The sequence below is a fragment of the Dryobates pubescens genome, chromosome 3, assembly GCF_014839835.1.
Source record: "Dryobates pubescens isolate bDryPub1 chromosome 3, bDryPub1.pri, whole genome shotgun sequence".
Taxonomy (NCBI): Eukaryota; Metazoa; Chordata; class Aves; order Piciformes; family Picidae; genus Dryobates; species Dryobates pubescens.
The window spans coordinates 36,790,487-36,817,707 of record NC_071614.1 but is presented as its reverse complement, the minus strand read 5'-3'; the positions used below and the strand labels follow the sequence as shown (position 1 = coordinate 36,817,707).

Sequence of the window (27,221 nt, the reverse complement as noted above, 5' to 3'; positions counted from 1 at the left end):
AATTTATTCACTCTGTGTGAAAAAGTGAAATGAAAATCAAAATAATTAGTGTAAAGAATCATTCATGCAATGTGAATATTGAGCACTGTAGCAAGTTTCCATTTGTTTGTTTGGTTTTTGTTGGTTTTGTTTTTTTCTTTTTACCTTAACAATATCTCCCTCACGCAGCTGAAAGCTCCTAGCTCTAAGATGGATCCCTTTCCCAGCCTCTGTTTCAATTTTGTAGATACATTCATGGTTGTTGTCATAATTAGATGGAAAATTTGGAGACAGCAATGTTCCTTCATTTCCAGAGACAGTTGCTCCACATTCAGCTAAAGAAAACAGATAGATGGAAAAAAAAAAAAAAGAGGGGAAGGGGGGAAAAAAAAAAAGAGAGAAAAAGAAGGAAAGTGAATTATCCATTTCAAGAAAATATGGGTTATTTGCACTAACATTTAGTCTCTACAAAAACTCTAACATGCTATCTAGGAAAAGTGTGTTTGCCATATTTCATCTCTAAGAACAATTCCTAGAAACCCTACCAAAGCTGCCATCTCTTGCATTTCACTGGGTATGTTAATAATGTGCACTTAGGTGCTTCTACATAATTCCCTCCAATTTCCCACCTGGTCCTCCCATCAGACTATCCTACAATGCAGGTGATCTAAATTACATAAACAAATAATTTTGGAAAATATTTTCTTTTTGTGGTAATATTTCAAATAAACCTAACATGAGTTTCACTTCGTTTCTTGTTCAGTTTTACAAATGATTGTTAGAAAAAGCAGACAACAAATTGAGATAAAAGAATCTGTCTGTAAATCAAGAGCATTCAATTCATTTCTTTTTGCTCTCAGAAATAAAACTTGAAAAATCTAAAACAAAAACCAGTATTTGCTGCCATCAATCAGGGTCAAGTACACAGCTCCCTTCTTTTCCAGGTAAAGAGTAGCTAAATCTTTTCTGCAGTCATCTTTAGTAAGAACTTACTGAAGCTTTCAGGGGTAGACATTTTTGTCATTATTCCCAAGTAAAGAAGATAATGAAATGTAGGAAGAGTGGTATGTTCCAGCCCATGGGCTCAGTTTGAATTCTCCATAAAGACTAATAAAATTATTCCAAATGTGCAATATAAATTTCAGTACATAATGAAAACATCCAAAGAGACAGAAAACATTTGCATGTACTTTTCAAATAAATATTCAAAATGCTTTCAAATAACCTAAAAACCTCCTTACAACACCCTGCAGTAACAATAACATACTAATATTAATTTATGTGTTTGTTTTTTTTCAGATGGGTGAGATTATTTGTATCTTCAGTCTAAAGACATACTATGTTAAGTAGAAATTTCAACCTAAACATCATTCAGAACTCATTAAGAGTTAAGTAAAAACCTGTTCTAATAATTAAAATAGTAATAAATTGATGTAAATCAACTGACATATTTTATCAAAGATGTGATGGGTTTAAAAAAAATAAAAGAGAAACTTTTTTTTTTTCCCCTAAAAGTGTTGAACAGACTTCTAAAGTTCATAAGCCTTCAAAATACTCATTTCTGGAAGTGTGTAGGATTTGTGGTTTTAGGTAAAACTCACTATAGTTCAACAAGTATAAAGAATAATTTTGAAAATATAGTGTAAAGAGAGATGTGGCAGTTTAGGCTGGGTGCCTCCTGTTCCTGCCACACAAGCTACACCTCCTGTGTCCCGAGGGTCCAGCCCAGCAGATGGACACAGGAAATAGCATATTTCATGCCCATAATATCCTGCATCCTATAAATCCACCTGCAAAGTCCTTCTCTTCCTGTTTCTTCCCTCTCTGCTCCCCTGGGAGATGCCCCCTATTGGGTAATGGTGGAGCAGTATCTCAAGGACTCATAAGCCTGGCTAGGTCTAATGCCAGAAGGAGAAGGTGGGGAGAGGCAGTCTCAGACCTGGACAGCCTGAGATTAGCCTAGCCGGGGTGGGGGGGTGTGGGGGGGATGGGAAGAAAGAGCCCTGGGGGGTTGGGGTATACCCTCAGGTAGGGAGAAGGGAAGTGTTGGGAGGCTTTGGGGACTCTTGTCACTATGCTTATAGTTTCTGTAAAAACACTAATTGCTTTTCCATTTAAATTTTCCATCACTTCTGCAATCCATTTGTGTGAATGCCATTCTTTTGCCCCTTTCAGGGGCAAGAGAGGATCTGCCTGGCCTCAACCAGCACAATAGACCAGAAAATAATTAATTTAAACATATTAATGGAGAGATGTATGTTTCATATTTACAAATAAACAATCTAAAAGATTTTACATTTACATTTCTAGGGCCCTGATAGACCTCATCAATATAAGTGCTTACTGCTCTTTAAAAGCCTAAAAATAGTGGAATTTTCTGGTTTATATTTCCTCACTTCAATTAAACTTAAGGGAAAAAAGTGATAAAGACAGAGAAGGAGACAGGAACTGGTGGAGGGAATAGGGGAAGGAAAGATGAAAGGGGAGAAGAAAGGGAAAAATGAGACAGTCACTGTCTTTATTTGGAGTCTTATTTCTACTCTACATTTAGGATCTCCTTAGGCAAACTAAAGAAGGACATCTCCAATAAGCTGCCTCAGGATCTTTGATTTAGCACATTAGTTAGAGTTCATCTTAAGCTTTACGTTCTCCCCTTCCTTAGTTTATTTGGGCTTCCAGCTGCATTATATTTAATAGTCAGAAGAGTGCTGGGGCATAAGAACCCCATCCACCAACAAACAGCAGAACTCTTCATTTGTTCAGTTGTGTGGGATGTATCAGGTATTTCTAACATGCTTAAAGATACTTTACTTTGTCTAAATGTTTCAAAGTACTGTAGCAGACTGATGAATAAATTAGACTGTCAAATATGTGATACATATTACATATACATATTACACATCGTCATATATTCATATATATAAATGTATGTGTTCACATGTAACTATGTCTCCATTCAAAACCCATGGTCCCTTAATTTCATCTTCTTTCAAAAGAAAAAAAAAAAATCTATATGGGACTGCTGCTACTTTTCCAAAGGTGGAGAGTAGATAAAAGTAGATTAATATAATTTTCTACTACAACTTTTGAATCTTGTGCGCCTTTAAAGTGACAATAGTTTATTTATGTGTTATAAGATTAAAAGCATGCACCATGAAACTCAAAACACTTGCTCTACTGAAATGTTTACCACTTATGTCTACCACTTAGAAGAGAAATTAGATGCTTTACTTTCACTAGTTTGAGCTGTCTTTTATAACCTTGCTGAGGACTGCCTCAGACTAGAAAATGCTGCCTTATCAAACTATTCCTTTATTCCCTTTTAGTGAGAGCAATCTGTCTGAAACAGATACTTGACCCCATTCTTTGTTCTTTTGCTTAATAAAATCACTTAAATTGTATTTACATAAGTAGCTTTTTTCATCATTCTTTCATTGTCTCACTTGAAATTGGATAAAAGAAAAGTGCAGAGGGCATATCTTTTGAAGATCATCAAAAACTTCCTGCATATGAATACAAACTGTATAAAATAAACAAAAGCCAGGGATTCTTGAAATACTTTGAAATACAGTTCATGTAAAAATGTTATGATAACTTTGTTTAATGCAAAATTTTGCGCTTTTCCCCCTATACATCTTGTTAAAAGGTTTGACAGTGTTTTAAGCAGATCTCCAAAGCAGAGATCAAATACAAGTAGTATATCATCAGTTTTAAAGACTTCTTTGACACAAAGTACCCTGCTGAGTGCAGAATACCTTTGCTTTATTTTAAAAACTATGCAGCAGTTCATAAGATATGAGAAGGTGACAGTTCTTTCTGTTTCTATTAAACAGTATCGTTACCTAGTAGGACAGGCACACAACATTAAATCAAGAGCAAAGGGGATCATGAATAAAGCTGAAACAGACAGCATATAATCTGTCTTCACATAATAGCAAAAACTTTGGGTTTCTCCATAGTAATTGATTACAGGGTCTCTAAAACTGAGTGTGTGACTTCTGCAGGACAGACAATACCTGACTGGGCTCAAGCACAGCTTCACGTGCAAACTCAAATGAAGGAGATGAAACTTTCTGTTGCATCAAGTCAAGGTGTACATGGAGTTTCCACAACACCTCTACTGCACAGTGCCTTGATGTTTGTAATGCTAGCTTTGTAATTCTGTGGCCAGCTCTTCACTTGTGAGCCTGTAACTTTTCACCGACATTCTGCCAGGCTTCTGTGTCACTGCCTTGACTCTGGTACTACAATTCCTCTTGTTCTCACCTGGCATTGCTAAATTCAGAAACACTGTCAGGCTGGGTTTCTCCTAAAAAATATCTGCTATCAATTTTTAAATCATTCTGTTCTTACCACACTTCTTACAATTTATCTTGTAGCTTTTAGCCTGTAACTACACTAAAATCATATCACTTCAAGTCTGGTGGCATTATATGCTGTAACTTCATGCTGAAATAGAACCCAGTATGTAGCAAGCAAATAATTATTTAATCCACAATAAATATTACACAATGATGCATGTGCATAAAGCTTCCCTACTATTTAGTCTGCAGCACTCATACATGGTCCAGTCAGTGCTAACAGCATCATAAGTTACAGATGAGGAGCCTAAGAAAGTCTTCATGAAAAATATAACTGCACTAGGTACAAAGAAGAAAGAGGTTTGCTTTTTTTGTTATTACTATCATCACCATTGTTACCAGTACTTTTATGGGAGAGATATTTGTCTAGGTACTCTCTCCTTCTTCCCAGCTGGTGTATAAAGAGGGGCTTTCCCTTTTTTCTCTCCTTCCTCTTTTTTCCCTCCATAATCGCTACTTTAAGACAGATTAAGTCAAGCTAGGTCACGAGCTAAGGACTGCACTAATAAAGTAAGTGTATATAAGCTTCTCTCAAACATTCATTAAGCAACACTAATATGGCAATGAGAACACCCCACTGAAATCCTTATTGAAATGCCTTGCTGAAAACAAACATTTTGCATTTTCTGGTACCATTTGCTTGCAAAGAACATCATAGTAGGAAAGGAAGGACTCCACAGCAGGTAAAGTCTTTTCTGATTTTCACTTCATTAGTTTTCAATCCATATGCCAATGGACACTACTCTCAATCTTAAAACAAATCCTACCATATTAATTGGCCTCAGGGGATTATTGGCAAGTTTCAACATGAGGGCATTTTGTTGTTGTTGTTGTTTTGGTTTGTTGCTTTTTTGTTTTTAGTAAGATTTAAAATCATCTAATAATGAGCTATACAGATAGCATCTCTATATTATTTCACTATTATCTATATATAATTTCAATTATAAAGAAAATGTCTTTTGCACACACAACCTTAAAATGTGGAAAGAAGGCAAAAGGGTGACCTGAGATGTTGTTATTCCTTCTGACTATAAGTGAGTAAAATTTCATGTCAGTTGTCACATTTAGGTAATTCAGGTCTGGTACAAATCACTCCTCTTCCTGTTTTGAAAATGAAGTCAGACTGCCCACAATGCACCAGCTGAAATCTCTTAGTGCCTCCTGAACATTAAATTATCAATTTATAAATAGAAACAACTCAAACCTGTAATTGCTATATTGCATCATATTTTGAAGATTCATATATAGTAAGACTCAAACACCAATTTGAAAAAAAAACATTCAATTTTCTGACAAACTGACAGAAAAATGGGGGTTTAACATAACAAGGATTAAAATCCCACCTTTTGATTATATATATATATTTATATAAAAGAGTTATAAAGAAATAGAAATTGTTTTAAAATATATTAAATAACTTTATTAAATACACTGTATAAAATATAAAGCAACCTACAATTGTCACAATTTAAGTGTGACAGCACTTAGAGTTCTGAAATAAAGTGGATCCTGGACACATGCACATCCTTATTACTGTCTGAAGTTTCAGATATTCAGCTACTGATATATAAGATTTCTTGCTCATAAGCTGCTCTTAAATGAGAGCTCTCTTTGTGCCTAAACACTAGCTAAAAATGAACACAAAGGTGAACTCAAATTCAAATGTTATGCTAGAATTTAAAGAAAACTGGATGCCAGATCACAAGGATCTTACAGAAATCTCCACTGCTATTCAGGCTAACAAGGTTCCCATTTCTGTTTCAATCTCAATAGAAATTAACTCAATGCCATAATATGACAAAGTGCATTAATTATAATTGATGATTGAGCAATGAATACTAAATAAACTATTAAAAAGTAGCTTATTAAAGTGTCAGCAATTTATTGTACCACCCTATCATCAATTATTGATGTAATATTTATTTTAAAAACTGAATATGATAAATTAATGTGATATTAATGTGAATATGAGTGAAGAATAATTCAGTGGAGATTTTATTCACATAATGTGTTAATGCTCCATTAAAAACCAAGTGCCATGTAAAATATAGTAAGTGAGAAACACCACTTAAATATGAAATTAAAACATTAAGTAGCTGTTTCTTTTCAGCTTTATCATTTATATTTTTTACAGCTGGCTTTAGGAACACTCCATATAGCTGAAATGACTAATGGGGGACAGGAAAGTAACACAGGTTAGAAACCTGATTAAAAACCAACCCAACCCAACCAACCCACCCAAACCACAAACGAAACAAACAAAAAAAAACCCCTAGCACTCAAAACTAAGTTTATTGTATTACTGTGTTACGCCTGAACTCTATGCAGTGCTTAGCATGCCAGGCCACTTTGAACTGAACATAGTGTGCACTATATTTTCCTGATATATCCTAGGTAAAATTTATCAAATTTTCTTAAGGAGACAGTGAGCAGGGAAAATCCGGACAAAATAAACACAAGCAGCATGTAAATCAGATAACAGCATAAAAATCTAAGCTAAGACAGTTTCAAAAAGGTGAGCTGAAGAACTAACTCAAACATTCCAATACCATGTCTCAATGCCTAAGTCCTGAAAGAGGTAATCAAAGTGTTTAGCTGGGTGTCCTTGTAAACAGGGGAAACAACCGTCTTTAATAACAAGCATGGCTCTTCAGCCACAACGCCGAGCAGAAAAGCTTGGTAAAAGCCACTCATCTTAGCCAAAATAGTAGAGAGGTAAAAGAAAATCATTGTACTATAATCTTACCATTGCTTCAATTTTGCAGTTAATGTCACAGAATATGATGGAATAAACTAAATGCTTAAACAAACAGACATTTATTGTATCGTACCTTTCAGAGATTAAAAAATCCAGCAGGGTGAGGCAGCAATGTCTGAAATGTCTTTGAAAAGAGAAGGTACCTACACTTGGGCACTCTACCTTGCAATTTACTGTAAAGGTGTTTTCCCTCAGGTTTCTACATATAGCCTTCAATTACCAGTGAACAGCACATCACTGGCAAATAGGAAGGAAAGAAATGGAATATCTCTCCTCTTTCAGAATTTAATCAGCATATCATAATGCACCATAAAGGAACACCAAAACTTAAAGGCTCAGCTCTTTGAGGACCACTGCAAATGACAATCATATTTCCAAAAGTACTTGGGAGATGATTTAGGTGTACATCAGATACACTTTTGACACTGCAATCTAAAATCCCTGCTCTCTGTCAGACCCCATTTATCAGCCACCTATCTCTGGTAATATTCACTAGGTATCTTGTTTCATATCACATTTCTGCTTTTGCACATACTGTACTTCCCACCAAGTCTGGTATCAAACAAAAAAAAAAAAAAAAAAAGAAGTAGAACAGCATCTAACTTCTATCAGCACAGACAACTGCCTTTGGAACAGTCTGCACAGAGAAGTTCTTGAGTCACCATCCCTGGAAGTATTTAAAAGATGTGTAGATGTGACACTTAGTGACATGGTTTAGTGACAGACTTGGCAGAACCAGAAAAATGAGTTAGACTTGCAGGTGGACTCGACCTTAAAGGTCTTTTCCAAATTATTTCTATTTTCTATTTCTATTTCATTTCTCAAATTATTTTATGACAAAGCCATACAAGTGTGCAGAAGGGTATATGAAATTCATGAGGTCAAGGACAGCATTCTGCAGTGCAGCATGACAGTGAAATTTTTGGAGTATGGCACTGATGGATTATGGGGAGGGAGAGCATTTTCTGGGGCTGGGATCTATTTCTAGTGCTCATAGTGTTAGTTCATTGAATTGTTACATTCAATTAAAAAAGAAAAATAATTATAGGAATGCTGCTTCTCTAACTATGAGTTTTTAAATTCCTTTTTTAAAACTAGCACAAACTCTATATTGAGTACTAGAAAGCTCCTGACTAGTTTGACTTAAACTGGAAGATGTAAATGTATGATTTAAAGCATGGTCATGGCTTGCTAGATGGGATCTAGGAAATCTGCCTTTAACAGACAAATTGTGTGGTTCCTTTTCCAAAAATGAAAGAATCTTATTATGACAGACTCCTTCAAGTGAATATTAGCCTAAGAATCAGGCACTTCAACAGACTAAGGAGTTGTTCCACACCATTTATGGACTACAGTATTCAAAAAGCTTCTGAGATACACAGAGTTTCGGGGATGTGAAGAACTGCATGACAGCCTAGGGGCTTTATTCTTGGATCTGTATTCTAGAGAGACCAACTCACTAAAAGCCGAGCTTTGTCCTCGGGAAAAAAGTAGCCAGCTGTGAAATGTAAATGAAACTGTAATAGAATTGTGTAATTATAGGTAGAGAAAAAAGAGCTATTGCTGGAAGGAAAAAGTGAGAATAATATGTATCCACACTCTTGGGCAATTCTGTTCACACACCATGAAATAAGTATAAATTTGCCACTATGTAAAAGTAAGTGACACAATGAGAATAAATTATATATGCAGAAGCAGTGACAGCAACCCATCATAGCCACAATTAGTAACTGAATGTATGTTTTTGAACAAAAAAAAAATTCCCCTGGAAGACACTAGAATAACAATTGAAGCAATAACAGCAAAACAATGAATGCTGTCAAAAAACGAAGGAGAACTTTTTATTTTCTGTTTTCAAATCTCAGCCAGACAAAAGACAATCAGAAGAAGCTTGTCTACACTCCAGTAGCTTGGGTTTTACCCAACAAACACCATTTCAGTTATTTTAAATGATAATTAGATTATTCAGAATTAGATTTGGGAAATTAAACCTGCAACATATAGACAAACATGCCAATTACAGCAATGTGCCAGATGATAATGTTAACAACCTTGTAGGCTATAAGCTGTTTCAGAACAGTAAAAACCAGATGTCTATATAGGTACTCTCAAATCTAAAGATATGGGTTATTTTAGTGACATTTCTTCCTCAAGAAACTGTGCACATTTATTTTGCAGGTAGCCCTGTGCCAGGATTGCTGGGAGGGTTTTTCCACCTTGGCATTAATTTATAGAAATGTGCCCCTAATTCCACTAACTCTGTGCAAGTTCCACTCAGTTTTGCATTCCTCTCAGTTACAGTAAATTTGGAGGGGAAGAATAAAAGAGGACACTATGAATGTACATTTAGACAGTACATCTCAAAGAACAGTTACATAAAAGTAGCCAGCCACATTCACCCCCCATTTTCCTTCCTTTCCGTTCTTTTTCTAGAAGACTGTCTCCTTTATACTGCAGGTAGCTGCAGAAAATCCTTGCTGTGGGCTACTTGCTGGAGTGAGTCACCAGTTGGGTAGAGTTTTCAAAACTCTGTGATGATACTACATAACCTCTTGAGGTGCATGACTGAGATAAGCATAAAAATCATTTCAACTGAAAAAGCAAGAGGGCAAGGTGTTGATACAGAGAAGGAGATTAACAAGGATACTTGTTTATATCCATCTGATTTTGTGATAGACATGGTGGTATCTTTTTGCTCTGCAAAGTAGAGACCTTACTGAAGAAGGGAGGTTGCCTTATTCTGAGAAACAACCGATTTCCAGGCACTCAGATAAAGACCTTTGAAGTTGAGGGAAAGATCATCCACCTTCACAGCATAGAGAACAGGCCTATAAAAATGATGATAATGCAGACCCTATGGAATTTGAAGTCTTGGACTAAAAATGTCAGGGCCATGATGGTAAGCCAAACATGTTCACTAAGATCTGCTTTTGCCATACCTGAAAAATAACTCTCCAAAGGAGTAGAAATGGTGGAAAGGCACAAATGGTTCTCTGACCAAGAAAACTTTGTAACATTATGGAGAAGAACCCAGAAAGGACATGAACTTATTTACTCAGATGGAGAAGGGTGAATGGCAATGTCTTTGGAAGTCCTGTTGTTTTGTTGTTTTGTTACCAAGAGATGAAACTGAGTAAAACATTTTTTGATGCAAATCACATTGTGCCTGTGTGAATGTTTAATTTTTAAATTAAATGCAATTAAATTTGAAGGACTTTCATCCTGAATCTGATTAGAAGGATCATGGAAGTGCATGCACTACCACATGTCCTAGAAGGTGCAAAAAATCCTTGTCAAGATATATATATATATATATATAAATAGGTTGGTGTGTATTTATCATGTAGATGACTTTGGTCAGTGCACAAATGATAGTAAGGAGAAAATAATCAAGAGGCTATTGAACCCAGTAACATATTTACGAGTTTGCATTACTGAGTCAAGACTAGATTTAATTTCTGAGCACACACTCTAAAGCCAGCAGATTTCAGGACAAGTAATTTCTTTTCACTCCTTTGAGAAACAAATAGTCTTTGTGTGAGCTCCTTTTCCATGTAAGAAGGTATTGTCACCCCTAATGTCTTAGAAGCAACAAGAAATGGGGCCTCTATAAACATCCTCTGTGCTAAGAACCATGTAAAAATAGCTTGAACTGAAGGGCACTGAGTGTGAATTTCCCCCTCAGTTTCACTCAGCTCCTTAGCAGAGTTTCTTTCCTTATATTTGCCTTAGTTGCAACATAGAACCAAATTTTCTTCCTAGACTGAGTTAAAAGAGTTATTTAGATATGTTGTTTTAGATAAGATCAGTTGTTTGTGAATAATTTTTAAAAGCTTTTCTTAATCAAGTAAGAAGAGGGGTTTTGTACATAGATGTAGTGTCATATGCCTTAAAACCAGTCTATATATTTACAGAAACTGAACATAATAAAAAGGAAACAAGTTCTCAGCCAATAAATTTTCTTACTATATGAATTACAAACTTATTATGTACACATATGATTGTATATGGGTCAGTAAATTATACAGGCATATCAGTGTTAGGCACAGCAAGTGGCTACATTTCATAGCCTAAGATATAAATTTAGAATGGCAAACTCCGTATGATTTTTGCTGCACTTTCATCTGTTACTTTCTTCCAAGCAGGTGTTAAATAACCCCATTTTTTAAAATAAAATGAGAAATAGTTTACTTTTCCCCATAAAAACTATGCAGGTATACCTTACATCTATGTAAATTGTAGTTGATTCAGATACAGAGCTACATCCCTCTAAAACAAAAGAAAAAAGCTGAAGCTAGGTTTCTCCCTTAATGAAATTTTATTTAAAAGAAGTCCTCTATAGGAAATCTATTTAGAGATGTATGGAACTACCTGACATTTCAGGTGCATTAGGTCAACAGTAGCTGACCAGATTCACCTGACATGGTGGTGATAAAAATCATTTCACAAATCAAATGCAACAACTGTATAAATTCTATAAAATCCAGTCCCAGAGCTTTTCCCAGAAAACAACTGTTCACTCAGTTTGAGATTACAAGTTACTGATTTTTAACAACAGCACATTAATTGTTACAAATTACTTTTTACAATGCTGTAATACAGTTTATAAACTGTGAACCCCCCAGCAATTTAGAGTTACAAGAATAACGACACAATATGAAAAAGAAAAACCCTTAAAACCAGCTGGATGACTTCAAAAAAGGCTGTTTTCACCTAAGAGCTCTAAATATTGTTCCTTTACACTGAAAGGCAAAGTATGAAATTTACATTTTAATTATGGTAAACATACAATTCAATAATTAGATCCATATTTCATCTCACAAGACACATTTATCTATTTTCTATCGCAACTCCAACTATTTCTCTTCCTTATCTTTATTCTCCAAGTCAGAGACATGCAGTACTTAGATCTTGCACTGACTTCTAAGTTTCTGCTGCTTGGGGATCAAGCCTTTCAACCCAAGTGCTTTGTTCTCTGCCCAGTATTCTGAGACATGCCATGTGCTATTAACGATGAATGAAATGAAAGCATGTGACCACCTACCCACACACCTTGGCAGAGGTGCACTCCACACACGCCGACCACCTCCCAGGCACGTAAGTTTATTAGCACCTTCCAGGCGATATCCAGGGAAACAAGAAAAGATCAAGGAATCACCAACACCAAAATGAAAACCAATTCGCCTGCTGAAGGCAGGAACACCAGGATCATCACATGGCTCCAGATCATACTCTGCAGAGAGCAGAACATAATATATAAATAAATGGGACAAATTGTCCACATAGAAAAAAAAAAAAATACCAAATTAATTGTATTGAAGCTTTATGGAACACTTGGAAAAGCTATATTTCAGAGGTGTGGTGTATACTAAAACTCAGTACAGTTGCTGTACCTCTGTCATGGCTTTATACATAGTAATTCTGTATCTACTGTGTCCCACCCACACTACCTTTCTTTATATCAAGGGCCATAATCAGCTTGTACTGTATGTGGTTTACAATCAATTTGATTCTAACTGTACATAATTCTTGGTTCATTTCATCTGAATGTCTAAGCAGCTTTAGCAGTGAGACAGAGAAAAAATATTATGTAATGAAGAAAATCTAACAAAATATGATATTTTGTGTATTTTTCTATAAGTTATCTAGCACTCAACCATTTTTTAGTTACATATAAATAAGCTGCCAGAGATATCATTTAATAATTGCATTTACATTACAAACTTGCAAACAGTTTAGTCTGACTTGGTTAGTCCAAAGTATGAAGATCAACTGTAAGTGAGCATTTTATAGTAGTAAATCCAACACTATTGCTCTAATCATGAGGTGCCATGCTTTTTTTCTTGTTTTCTTTTTAAAAAGCAAGCTAGATGACATGCAGTCTTCATAAATAGCATGTTCATTTGCAAACATTGACAGATGTCACTAAAATGAATTCTTCTTTTTTCAGTTCTTGAAAAATTATGTAAGAGCTGGGCATGAGATCCTTAGACACTGCTTGCATTATGTGCATGAGCATCTCATCTAGCAATTCATTCATTCATATATATATGTGTAAATATTCTACATTCCAGTCATAGAGATAGGCATGGGAAATTATTGAGAAATGGAATTTATATGCCATCTGATTTTAGTAGAATGCAAATAAGAAGCAGTAAATTATTTTTTTTCAATTATCTTAAAAAGGAATCTGTATATAATTTTCAGACCTACTTCATATACCAACAGCTAAGAAAGTTTTATTTTTACAGACACATTTTTTTTGTTGCAAAATCAGTCTTCAAATTAAGACTCCTCTGTGACTTTCAGTTGGCATAATATTGCATTGTTACCATTTGTATACTTCCTTCAGTGAAATAGTACCAGTTACTTTATTCTGAAGCAGTACCTTCTAGCTTTTGCCCCCTAATTTTCCTCCAAATTTTTACACACTGTTGATGGTACACTCAGAATACAGAAAACATCTCCTTAAAACAGTCACATCACCAACATCCTTCTCAATCTGTTAGACACCATTATAAACCTCAGTTTCCTATATAGAGATTATACAATTTATATAGTTGGGTTTTTTATTATGGGTGCTTCATAATATTTCTGCTATCTCGAAGTAAAAATATTATCTGTTAACTGTGTCTGGATATTTAGAAGAATGGAATTTCTTACCTGAAAATGTTATGTTGAAGCCCTCATAAGAAATTGAAAAATCAGAGATAAACCGAAGCTGTGCAGTAAAATTTCCAAAGAGGCCAGCTTTAATTGTAGGTGGTAAGACTGAGCCAGTTAACCTGGCTACTGGTTCTGAGAAGCTGCCATCCTCAGTGATGAGCAAATAGTCATGAGAGCTCTCAAGATGAAAGGTATGAAAAACCATTTGTACACCTTTAGAAATATTAAAAAGCAGGAAAAGAAAAGCACTTAATAGGAAGATTTTATTTTCCTTTACACATAGATGACAAAAAGTAAATTTTAACATTATGTGGAATGATTTTAGTCACACATAGAATCAACACCTGAAATTCAGAAAATAAAAATTGCAGACACTACTTGGGCTCAACCAGTCAATATGTGCAGTGAGAATATTAGTTTAGCTCACTGTAAATCAATAGTTCCCAAAAGAGAACTAATAGGATTCAGTATTGTTTGTATACAGTACTCTGAAAATCTGAATTTTAATTGCATAGACTGTATTCGACTTCCTGTATGTGTCTCTGATTCATGATCTCATCATTAAACTATGAGATATACTTTAAAAATTAGCTAACATTTTGCATTCATATATTTTCTTTTCCACTTCCTGCAACACAATTTTGTTTTTCACTCTAAACTCCAAGTGTCTGTTTTAAAGGACAAAGCAGGTACAAGTTCTATATATGATTTTCCACATACGCAGATTTTTATTTTCTGGGACCACTTCTTTCCTGGAGTCAGGACTGTTTCTTTCAGTTGCCAGTTTAAGAGTCCAGTAATGAACTAAATTTTGCATTGCAATTAGGTTTTCACATACAATTATCCAATGTGGGGAACAATATTCTTCTTACCCTTCTCCCACATTTAACAGGAAATCGAGTTTTAAACTAAAATCCAGTCCATGAGAAAATTTTAAACAGTAGAAATTTCTAAACTTCTCTGACTGTCACACATAACAAAGACTTCTCTTGTCATAGAAAGCAGATTGAGAAATATTTTTATTATGTTTAGATTCAATGGTATGTAACACATCATTAATACTTCCATGGCTTTTTCCTCAATTCTTTAGCATGTTGTGACAACTGGCATAAAATCCCAGGCTTAACTGTGTATTCAAATATTACTATATTACACTATATGTGCACTATTAAATACATATATATTTGGTCACAATGACTGATGTCTGATGTCTAAGATTACTAATACACAGATCAAATCTGCATCTTCATATTTAATCATGGAGAAGAGAAATCCACAAGGTCCTGACAACTTTGACTGAAAAATTCAGTGCTGTTTAACAAGTCATAATTATCTTCATGTATTTTAGCTCTTCTATTTTCTAACCATTTTTTTCTGACACTAAACCACATTTCATCTGGTAACTGATAGTAGAATGTTTCTTTTTCAAAATAAGCACAAACTAGAAACAGCACATTTGAGGATATATATTTTTGGGGAAATTCAATTTCTTCCATAAAAGATTTAACTCAGTCCATAAAAGGCATTTCATCATCATCGTTTGTTTGATTGGTTTTTTTTTAAGACATTGTACATGCATACATAATTCATCTTAGATTCTTACCCTTGCCATGTGACACTTCAATAGTCCAAGTGCAGTTTAAAGAATTTGGGTAAAAATCAGGAAAACCTGGAGAAAGAACAGTTCCACTCTTCCCATGAATATATCCACCACATAAAGCTTAACAAGAAAGAAAAAAAAGGGAAAGTAAAATCCAATAGAAGTCATACAAGAGTCCTGGGGTTTGTTAAAAATTAAAAACAAAATTAAAATAAAATAAATTCTAGTTCACTTTTTGAACTATACTTAAAGTTAAAAATAGAGTCAAGTAATAGAAGATGTTAATTCACCCAAAGCCCTGACATTCATGTAAGATAATAATTGGCTTATTCTTAAATTAGTCTCTGAAAGGGAGTTTATTTTTCATCTACAGCCTCTCCTTTTAGTTAGCAGAACACAAAAATAAATACAACTTTGTTCCAGAATTCTGCAAGTATTAATTCCTATTGAAGTAGTAGTTTAAAAGAATGATTACTTTTTTCTTTTTCTTTTTTTTTTTTCTTTTTTTTTGAGAAGTGAGTAAAAAATCAAGTGTCTTGTAGGTACTTTTCTTACAGTACGTATTTAGAAAGTTAGAGAGTTAGATATATAATTCAATTGTTGCCAAATAAAAACATCATAATTAAGAAACACTGTACATATTTTTTTAAAATAATTTGATTTCCTGTGCTGTGTTCAGGTAATGTAAAATGGGTGCATTTTTATCCCTTTCAATAATTCAGCCGGTCCCATCATAAGTAATTTAGTTGCAATGGAGTATTTTGAAAGACACAGGAACTATGCTAGAAAACATTTTATGCATACTCGCATTTGCTAAACAAGGCTGCGCAAATTTGCATGGCAAATTAATTAAAATTTAAGATTTGCACGCTGAATTACTCACTGATCTTTTAAATACAGCATGCCTGTGCTTTTCACTCACTTGCTGTCATCCCGCTTTTTATGTTGGAATTTTTAAAAATTTTATTAAACTAAATATTTAACAATGAAACAACAGAGCATTAGAATGCTTTTAGTCTTATTCCTCACAGAGAGCAATATACTTTACCATAAGCTAGATGGCAAAACAAACATTCAATAAACTTGCATAAGTTGTTTGCAAATGCATATACTAGCATTATAGCTCAATTTGTGGGTTTTTTTCACTTACCAGACTAAGACATTTGTTAAAGCTTTTCACACTAGATCAGGCTCTAGATGGCCTGATCTAGTATGGGGTGTCCCTGCCCATGGCAGCGGGGCTGGAACTAGATGATCCTTGTGGTCCCTTCCAATCCTGGCTGATACTATGATACTATGATATTTTGAATTTACGTATTTTATGTATGTTCATAAATAAGTAGGAGGAGAGTAGCCTAATTTTGCCTGCACATAAACATGAATGAGAATATGTATGGCTAAATGCACAGTAAATATATGCTTAAAAACACTACTTAATAATACATAATTACAGATGTCACATCAATAATACTGTAAATGAGCAGTAGCACATATTCATTCAAAATCCCTCTTACTCTGTCAACATCACAGAAGGAAGAAAAGTACTTGATTGTGCATCATTTCTTCAAGTAGATATTAAGGATTTATGAACAATTTACCTAGTTTTTAGTTTTAAAGTATATAAATCACTCTTCCTTTAAAATGATTATTTTTACACTCTACCTTGACATTGTAGTATTTTTAGCATGACATATTGCTTAGAGAGAACCTTAGCTGTTGTCCCTGCATACAGTTCCTTATCTTAGTTATTGGCATGAGACAAAGCAACATGCTTGTCACTTAGGGATTTGTTCTGCTGATTTAATTTGTGAAGCTGCAATTTTGAGAACATCAATAGTCTGCAAGTCACTGAAAAATGCCCATTTCAACCTCAGTTAAATGTGACATTCTAAAAATTTGGGTTGCAGCTTTTTGAGCCTCAGAAGGCAAATACATAGAGACAATTATTACATAACAGAATATGAGATTTACCCTTTTTTTAAGACTAGTTCATCAATGTAGTCAAGTATGTGAGGAGAAAAAGAAGTTGACTATAATCCTTTTGTATATTGCTTGCCCAGAGGCCCTACTGCAAAAAAGCTTGACATTTTCTATTATACACTTATGTTGGAAGTGGGTGATGGACCTGAGAAATAAGGATTTTCTTTCAAGAAGTGAAGATTACGTACATCTTTCTATAGTTCAATATTCATAAACAAACAAAAGAGTTGAATATATGTGTTTTAACCCAAAAATATGTTCACAAATTTTAGTACAAAATAAACTGAAAAAGTATAGAGTGCTATTCAAATTTGAGATTCCTGTGATAGTGTTCTTCAACTCATCATAGCAAAGCCAACAAGCAAAAGGAACATCAGCCCATTGGAAGAATAATAAAAAGGCTTTGCTCATTTTAAAATTACAGCTTATCGGAAGATTTGTGACACTTCAGAGTTCAACTATTGTGCCAAAAACATGCAAGCTAAAATTTTATCACAAAACACAATTGAATAAAACATTCGACTTTTGTCCGTGCAAAGGAGGAACAAGTTGTAATGCTTCCAAGACAAGTGACATTGAACAGTAGATTAGTTTGCTTTGTAGTGACTAAGAATCATTTGTTAGCTTATGTGTTTCATGCACGGGGTCAGAAGGCTGTTGTAAGAATTAGAAACTAAAATATGTAACTGAATCTAAGTTTGTCTTTTAACATTCCACTATAATCAATTAAAACTTTAGATCTGTAATGGGAGATAGATATTCAGTAAGGTAAGTAATCCACTACAACTCGAGCCTTAGTTATTGGCTTGGGTCTTCTCTTTTCACACACTGATCTATCATCATCTTAGAACACAGTCATATCTGAACAACAAAGAATCCTGATCAAGAAAAACATGCTTTTAAAGGTAGTAATTTAGCAAACAGAATGGAGGAAATAGGAAGGTTTGGCAGGAAGTTTAAGAAAAAAAGAAGTTTATTGAGAATTTTCAGAGGGTTCAATCACTACTGAAATGTTATCTACATTTGGATTTTATTTTCTGTGGTTTCTATCAGACACGGCATTCAAAACCAAACAAAAACCAAACAAACAAAAAAAGAGTTCATTCTGTACTTTATAGAAAAACAACTCAGCAGATAATCCAATGACAAAATTCAGCACAGAAATATTTGCTAGCAAAATCCACATTTCAAAAAATGTTTCATGAAAGCTCTAGACAGTTTCATATTGCATATGCCTCAAAACTATTAATGAACTAACCAAAATTTCAAAACAAAAATATGTCATGACCTATTTTAATAGTGATTGTCTTATATTTTGAGCAATCACTTTGGTACTCATTTCAAATTTAAAAAGTGAGTTAAGTTTATTGGGTTTCTCTTGAAAATATTAGTTGCATGACATGTTCATTCCAGTGGAACAGTGGTACCCTCTGTGAATTGTAATTTTTCTATCAGCAAATATATATATACACACCTATAAATTTCACTACTCATTACTTGACAGAAAGTCGATGCAGAGATGTAAAGGATGGCTTTTCTTGACAGTAAAATAATTTCTGAAATGTGTGGATCTTGCTGCAACTGAAGGAAGGTAGTGGCAGTGATAAGCTTAATTATTCTCAGATAATAGATTAACTTTCTTGGACTTTAAAGCTGCCATCTGAAGAACCTGACACTTACCATCACAGCTGGGTAATGCATGATTCCACTGATGGTTTCTTTCACATATGAGTGGTTCTTCATCACTCAGTGTGTATCCTGGATCACAGCTAAAAGTTACAGTGGAGCGGATATTAAAATTGTTACCATGGCGATGGCCATTCACAGGAATTCCTGGGTCCAGACAGGAATCTGATTCCAGAGTAACACCTGAAACATAAAGATTTGCTCATTCCCACACTCCCTTTTTCCCCCTTTTTTTTTTTTTTTTTTTTTCTCCTTCATAGTAAGCAGAAAATTTCCCAAACAAAACAAAGTGAGTGGGACAGGAGGAAGAGCCTCCAAAAGATAATTGTTAGAATTGTCTGAGAACTGATGTGGGACATAAAGCACATAAAACTAGCTGTTGTAACTGACTCACAGCACAGAGATGCTCAAATGAAGTAGGAGAAGACTGGAACTTTAAAGTGTATTTTATCAAACAATATAAAAAAGAGCCAACAAAAGAGCCAGGCACCTGAAACTACTGGAAGACATTATGATTCAAAGCATAAATACAAACTTTGCTAGTATATAAATCATACCTGGTTATTCCATTTTGTCTATTCAGTTTCTGATACTGCAGGACAATTCAACATTGTCATAGTAAAGGCTTTTCATCTTAGTAAAAATCAGTGTCAAAAATCTGCAGTTGATGAGCTCAAAAAGTACTTGTTAATTTCTACAGATACTAACTACGCTGTGCATCAAAAATAGAAAGACAATGGATATTGCTTACACAGCTGTATAACTCTTATATGACAAAAGGAACCTTATGTAATTATGATTCATAGCAGAGATTCAATAGTGTTTTGTAAACAAACTTGAAGCTATATATTAAACAAGAAAAAAAAAAAACACACCAAAACCAAAACCAACTTGTCCAATGGAGGTTTATTAACTAAGCATCATAATTTATGCTTATAATGATAGCGAATGATTGGGGAATTTAATCATGTAATGAGCTATAATGGATAAACACAAGGGAAGAAAAACTCTATTGGGATAAAAGGAACTTCTTTTATTTTCTGTTACTACGTGTGATGAGCTGACCTTGGCTGTTAGTCCCCTACCCAGCTGCTCTGTCACTCCTCCCTTCAACAATACAGGGGGAATGAAGTTGAGCTCAGGAGGAAGGGAAGGATTTGGTTTTATTTTCTCTTTTTCATATTCTGATATTAATTAGCAATAAATTAAATTAATCTCCTTGAGTCAAGTCTGTTTTGTCCATGATGTAATTGCTGAATGACCTCTCCCAGTTCTTAACCCACAAGCTTTTTCTTATGTTTTCTCTGCAGTTGAAGGGAGGAGTGATAGAGCAGCTTTGCTGGACACTTGGCTTCCATTCAAGGTCAACCCATCACAGCCCACTTTTTCCCAGGCTCAACTTCACTCTTCCATTTTCAATTTCTCTGCCTCTGTGTCCCACTCCAAGCAGTGTGACAGAGATGGGGAACGGATGTTGTGGTCAGTCTATAACAACTCCTTTCTGTTGCTCCTTCCTTCTGGCAGTTTTCCCCTCCTCTAGTATGGCTCCTTCCCACAGGCTGCAGTCCTTTAAGATAAACCCACTCCTGCAAGCTGCAACTTCCTTCATGGAATATCCACCACAACCTGCCGTGTGGGTATGTGCTACAGTGTGAACATGTGCTGCGCTGTGGTCTCCTCTATGGCCTGCAGGGAAATACCTGTCTGGAGTACTTTTCTTCTCTGACCTTGGTGTTTGTAGGATTTCCTATCACATTTTCCTTTCCTCACTCACCTATGCATCATTGTGCCCTTTCATAAATACATTATCATAGAGTGCCACCACTTGGCTGATGGGATTGGGTCCACTGGAACTGGCTGTGTCAGGCAGGGGGAAATCCCAGCCTTTTTTCACAAAGACCACTCCTACAGCTCCTCTTGAAGCCAAAACCTTTCCTCCAGACCTGAAACACTGTGTCATGTGTCTAAACAAGAATGACTGACACAGAACCTCTTCAGGTTTGGGAGAAACAGGGGCATTGTTCTTGTATGAACAGCTGAGCATGTCCAGAAGAAAACCTTGAAGATACTGTGGTGGGTAAAAAAGTGACAGATTATGAAAGACACAGACAGTGTAAGTCTGCAGTAAAAGGAAAAAAATAGAAGCTAGCTGAAAATAGGTAGCAAACACATAGTCAAATGGAGCCTTTGCAGGGCTTTTTGCAACCCAAAAAGTCATTAACTTCTAAAGAAGAAAAACAACAACAACACAAAACAAACAAAAAAACACCCACCAACCAACCAAACAAAAACACAAACAACAATCAAACACAAAAATCCCCAAAGGGACACAAAGGGACAGGAAACCATTTTAATGTTTGTTCTTAGGCAATTGTTTTGATATAATTTATCTTGAAAAATTATCTGTTGGTTAAATAATACTGAACTTTTGCATTTAGAATCCTTCATTAGCTTTTAGGATACAATCAAGACATATCTATCTCAAAGCTCTGGCATGCATTTCATTTACTTAAGTATTCCCACATACATTTTCAAAATAATTTCAGCATTTTAGTGCTGGGTTTGAAGGAATGCTGTAAATTAGCATGCTTTCATATGGGTGACGTCATCCTTCACAGATGCTGTGAGAACCCTGAGCAAGATTGCTCCTGACATTTTTAAATATTTTTTTTGTTGTTTCCTTATGGCTGACCTGACTTTTTCCAGCCATTTTTTGTTAAAGAGTTCCTACCTCAAAGCCAACTGCTAATAGCACAAATGTATCTACAGCAGGAAGTCATGCATTTCCTATCTCCCCAGACCCCAAACACATCCTGAAGGTGCTGGTCCTCTTATCTAGCTGTGCATCTATAACTGCTTCTGTGGAAGTTGTACTCTCGGTTTACTGCTGCTGTCCAACTGTCCAGACTACCATACAAGCTTAGAAATTAAGTAGAAGGAGTTCAAATCCAAGGAAAAAAATATTTATCAGGACATAAAAGTTTTAGAATTATAGGTATGAGGATTGGAAGTGGGGCTACATATGAAAATATTGTAAGTATTGACTCTAGCTTACTCAGAGCAATCTGCCCTGTATCCTCCAGCTATTCATATATCTCAGTCAGGATTCAAGTTTGAAAGCTTATGATCTAGTTTTCATGACATATTCCTGGCATACTTAAATTCTAGATGAGTAAGTCTCTTCTGTACTTTACTGCATGCTCTTAATGCAAATGTACCATGTTAGCTGAGTCTGTGATTTTAGATTCCCTTCACCTGGCTTAAACTGCTTAATACAGACTCAGTGAACTGTTTTAAGTCTATGTTATTCTGTGCCATATGTGCCCTAAATAAATATTAATTGTGTATAAAATTTTAACTTAGATGCACATTAATTTTCTTCAGACAAACTATACTTTGTATTCTGAAGAACATTAGAGTAAATGGAGGTCCACGGTAAATTTCCTTAGGGCACTCTTTCACACCTGCATCAACACATCGACTGCTTTGAGATTCTGAGTCACATATAATAGGCAAACCCAGCAGTTTCTATTTGAAATGGTAACTCTATATTACACCGAGTACATGGTTTCATTTTTTTTTTTTGTAAAGGGACCAAAAGCTGTAGCAATCCTATCAGCTTCCATGTTTAATCTTCCAGCTGAAAGCCATTCATAAAAACATACAAATGTAAGAGCAGTCGTTGTCTCTAACTAGGAAACAATGATAAGCTTATTGTTAATACCTATTGAAATTCAACTTTCAGATAACAATTTATTTGGAAATAATGTTTTTTAAAGGTAATAAAAATAATTATATTCCTTAAACTGAGAACTTAAAGTTATTCAGATAAAAGAGCAAATATACAAGTCTTGTTTTAAATAACTTCATAATTAGATATTACTCATTAAGTCCTGGCCTGTTTGAGGAACAGTGTGGCCCAGCACAGTATCACAGTATCACAAAGGTTGGAAGAGACCTCAAAGATCATTGAGTCCAGCCTGTCACCACAGACTTCATGACTAGACCATGGCATCAAGCGCCACGTCCAATCCCCTCTTGAACACCTTCAGGGATGGTGACTCCACCACCTCCCTGGGCAGCCCATTCCAATGATGAACAACTCTCTCGGTGAGGCACTTTCTCCTCACCTCGAGCCTAAACCTCCCCTGGCGCAGCTTGAGACTGTGTCCCCTTGTTCTGGTGCTGGTTGCCTGGGAGAAGAGACCAACCCCCTCCTGGCTACAACCACCTTTCAGGTAGCTGTAGAGGGCAATGAGGTCACCCCTGAGCCTCCTCTTCTCCAGGCTAAACAATCCCAGCTCCCTCAGCCTCTCCTCATAGGGCTTGTGCTCAAGGCCTCCCACCAGCCTTGTTGCCCTTCTCTGGACATGTTCAAGTGTCTCAATGTCTTTCTTACACTGAGGGGCCCAGAACTGGACACAGTACTCAAGGTATGGCCTAACCAATGCAGAGTACAGGGGCACAATGACCTCCCTGCTCCTGCTGGCCACACTATTCCTAATACAGGCCAGGATGCCATTGGCCCTCTTGGCCACCTGGGCACACTGCTGGCTCATGTTTAGGTGGCTGTCAATCAGCACCCCCAGGTCCCTCTCTGTTTCGGAGCTCTCCAGCCACTCTGACCCCAGCCTGCAGCTCTGCTTGGGTTTGTCGTGGCCAAAGTGCAGCACCCAGCATTTGGACTTGTTGAATGACATCCCATTGGACTCCACTCATCTGTCCAGTTGGTCGAGGTCCCTCTGCAGAGCCTTTCAACCCTCTAACTGACCAACATCTGCTCCTAGTTTGGTGTCATCTGCAAATTTGCTGATGACTGACTCAACCCCCTCATCCAGATCATCAGTGAAGATATTAAAGAGGATGGGGCCCAGCACTGATCCCTGGGGGAGACCACTACTGACTGGCCACCAGCTGGATATGGCACCATTCACCACCACTCTCTGGGCTTGGCCCTCCAGCCAGTTCCTAACCCAGCACAGAGTGTTGCGGTCCAAGCCATGAGCTGACAGCTTAGCCAGCAGTTTACTGTGGGGGATGGTGTCAAAGACCTTGCTGAAGTCCAGGGAGACCACATCCACAGGCTTCCCCATGTCCACCACGCGGGTCACCTGATCATAGAAGGAGATCAGGTTGGAGAGGCAGGACCTGCCCTTCCTAAATCCATGCTGGCTGGACCTGAGCCCTTGGCCATCCTTCAGGTGCGCAGTTATTCCTGCCAGGATAATCTGCTCCATCACTTTCCCTGGCACTGAGGTCAGGCGAGGTCAGGCAAGGTCAGCAGGAGCAGAGAGGTCTGCTCCTGTATTCAGCACTGGTTAGGCCACAGCTTGAGTACTGTGTCCAGTTCTGGGCCCCTCAGCTTAGGAATGATGTTGACTTGCTGGAATGTCTCCAGAGAAGGGCAACAATGCTGGTGAGCAATTTGGAGCACAAGCCCTACAAGGAGAAGCTGAGGGAGCTGGGGTTGCTTAGTCTGCAGAAGAGGAGGCTCAGAGGAGACCTTATTGCTCTCTACAACTACCTGAGGTTGTAGCCAGGTGGGGGCTGGTCTCTTCTCCCAGGCAGCAAGCACCAGAACAAGAGGACACAGTCTCAAGCTGCACCAGGGGAGGTTTAGGCTGGATGTTAGGAAGAAGTTCTTTGCAGAAAGAGTGGTTGGCCTTTGGAATGGGCTGCCCAGGGAGGTGGTGGAGTCACCATCACTGGAGGTGTTTAGGAAGAGACTGGATGGGGTGCTTGGTGCCATGGTTTAGTTGACCAGATGGTGTTGGATGATAGGGTGGACTTGACGATCTTTGAGGTCTTTTCCAACCTGGTTAAATGCTATTCTGTTCTATTTAGTAAGAACGTGTAGGGTGGACATTTTACTACTAATGTTTTAATTTTTAACAGACTAAAAAACATCTACATAAGGGCTTAAACTAAAATACAAATTAAAAATATCTATGGACTATCCTAAGAAATGTAACAGCAGCATTTAGATCCAATTCAAGCAGGAAAATTCAGCCTCTGCAGGTAACTCTTGCAGAAATCTACCTACTGTTCCTAGTTACTACATGACTTAGCAGCCTTGCAGTTTGTCATACTATTATTTGTTCAGCCATTACTACCATGTTTGAGCCAAAGTTAATTGAAGCCATGCAAACTTTCCAAGTTTCAATATAGCTATGAAATGTCAGTTTGGGCACCTATTCCAGGTTCAGTATCACAGAAAATTTACTGCAGTCAGCTAAGTTTACAGATAAGAACAATTGATAATGTTTAGAAAAATCACACTAAACACATTAGTTCTCTTAAGTCAGTACTCAAGTGAATGGCTGTACTACACTATAAAGATCAGTTTAACTTCAAATCTTTTAATATATGTCATTTTATGTATCTAATTTAAAATTATAATTATTTGGCAGTTCACAGGGGGATATTATTTGTTTTTTAGAATCAGCATGGATAAGGAACAATTCTACTCAGAACTGCAAAAGTGTATTAAAACCAGATGAAAAGAAAACAGAGAAAGTGAGATTCAAGGGGAATAAAAGCAAACAAATCAAAAAAGGAAAATATATCTTTACCCATAGGGTAAGTTTCTAAAATTACTTTCCAGTTGGTTAAACACTGAGATCAATGAGTATTCTGAACAACATACAGGATCTCATGAAGAAAATTTTTTTCAAAATTAATTGTTTCAGAATGATCTGTTAGTACAGCATAGAGTAAACATAATTTGTTCTTATGCAAATATAATTACTGAAGTTTATTTGTTCACATTCATTTGATCATTTTCAAATTGAATGTTATTTCCATGATTAAATAAAAATTTACCAGAGAAACATCAAACTTACTCTCATAGTGAATTAGGAAACCAATGCTGGAACGACTATTGTCCGTGGTGAACAGCAGATACATGTAATTGCCAGTACTGATAAGGAACTGGGGTGCTTGTGTTCCATGATATTCTCCAATTAATGGTGATGAGTTGGTTGGTCCATCTCTGACTTCCAAAGTATCATAATTAACTTCAGTCTGAAATCTGAAAAGAAATACGCAAATCATCTAGTAGATAGAGGGATGGTATTACTTTCTTTAATTCTTAGAAATCTAACTCGTGTAACTTATCAAGATTACAAACATAAAAATTTGCAAATCTACAGATCAATTGGTGCATTCCTTGGGATATTTTTTCTTTGCATTGCTGCATCTGATATCACACAAAATTCATAAGGGATGTAATATATTTCAGATCAACCATATGACTGGGCTTCAGAAAGACATTTAGAAGGGAACCTGGGTACAAAATTTCAAACTGTCTCAAGGAGAACTGCACTGTGAAGATCCAAAAAATATCTTGCCCTCAGGTTAAATACTAACTGCACTTCCTAGGAACATCTTCAATTCTATTTTATTATTGAATCTCAATCGTTTCATTATTCACTATTTGGAAAAAGCTGGTATACATATTCAACTGTTTATATTTTTTATCCAAAGTTGTTTCTTCTAGTATAATTTACTGCTTTACTTTTAGGTATTTTTGTCTTATGAAGTAAAACAGTACAAAAATGCTAAATTTAAATTAAGCCCTGATTTTAAAATTTGTTTCAGATATAACAAGCAGAATTCCTTAGTTTAATTCAGTGTGTCAATAAAAAAAAAAAATGATAATAAAGACAAAAATGGAGAAAGAGGAGATGAACAAGATAGCTGATTTACAAAAATAAGTAACTTTAAAATCAACAACAGACTAAACTGCATCACTTTTTGTCTGTTCATAGGGGATATCTACATGTGCAGTCATCCACTACTAGTTGTTCTTAAGTCAAACAGATCAAATCTGGTCTTTCTGAAGATAAAAATTTGATTGACATTTTTCACATCAGATACTTTTCAAGACAGTTTTGTTTGTAAACTGCAGAATTTAGATCATGTACACATCAATTTTCCTGTCAATAAAGTTTGTGCACACAGATATCTCTACTGGTCTAAATATATTTGCCTGCTAATCCAATATTCTTATTTTCATAAGATATGAATCTTTCCAAAATGCCTATGTTCTAAGTTTTTATCTTGTTTTCCCATAGGGCTTATTAGTTCAACTTCTGAGAGCTACAAACTGTGTCCCTACGCAATAAAACACTTATTTCAAAGTGAATGCCTTTAAGCTGCCTTGCCAATACGTGACACGTAGTGAGTCTGG

General features: G+C 36.0%; 1 protein-coding gene across 1 annotated transcript in view; it reads right to left on the bottom strand.

Moving 5' to 3' along the window:
* The window catches only part of CSMD1 (CUB and Sushi multiple domains 1), a 963,767-nt gene that overhangs the window by 191,722 nt on the left and 744,824 nt on the right, over positions 1–27,221 (bottom strand). The window contains exons 17-22 of the mRNA XM_054179968.1: positions 25,873–26,060; positions 19,025–19,213; positions 15,368–15,484; positions 13,762–13,977; positions 12,143–12,331; positions 145–314 (exon numbers count right to left, since the gene is read on the bottom strand). Coding sequence (XP_054035943.1) covers positions 145–314; positions 12,143–12,331; positions 13,762–13,977; positions 15,368–15,484; positions 19,025–19,213; positions 25,873–26,060 — 1,069 coding nt within the window. The remainder of the gene's footprint in view (positions 1–144; positions 315–12,142; positions 12,332–13,761; positions 13,978–15,367; positions 15,485–19,024; positions 19,214–25,872; positions 26,061–27,221) is intronic.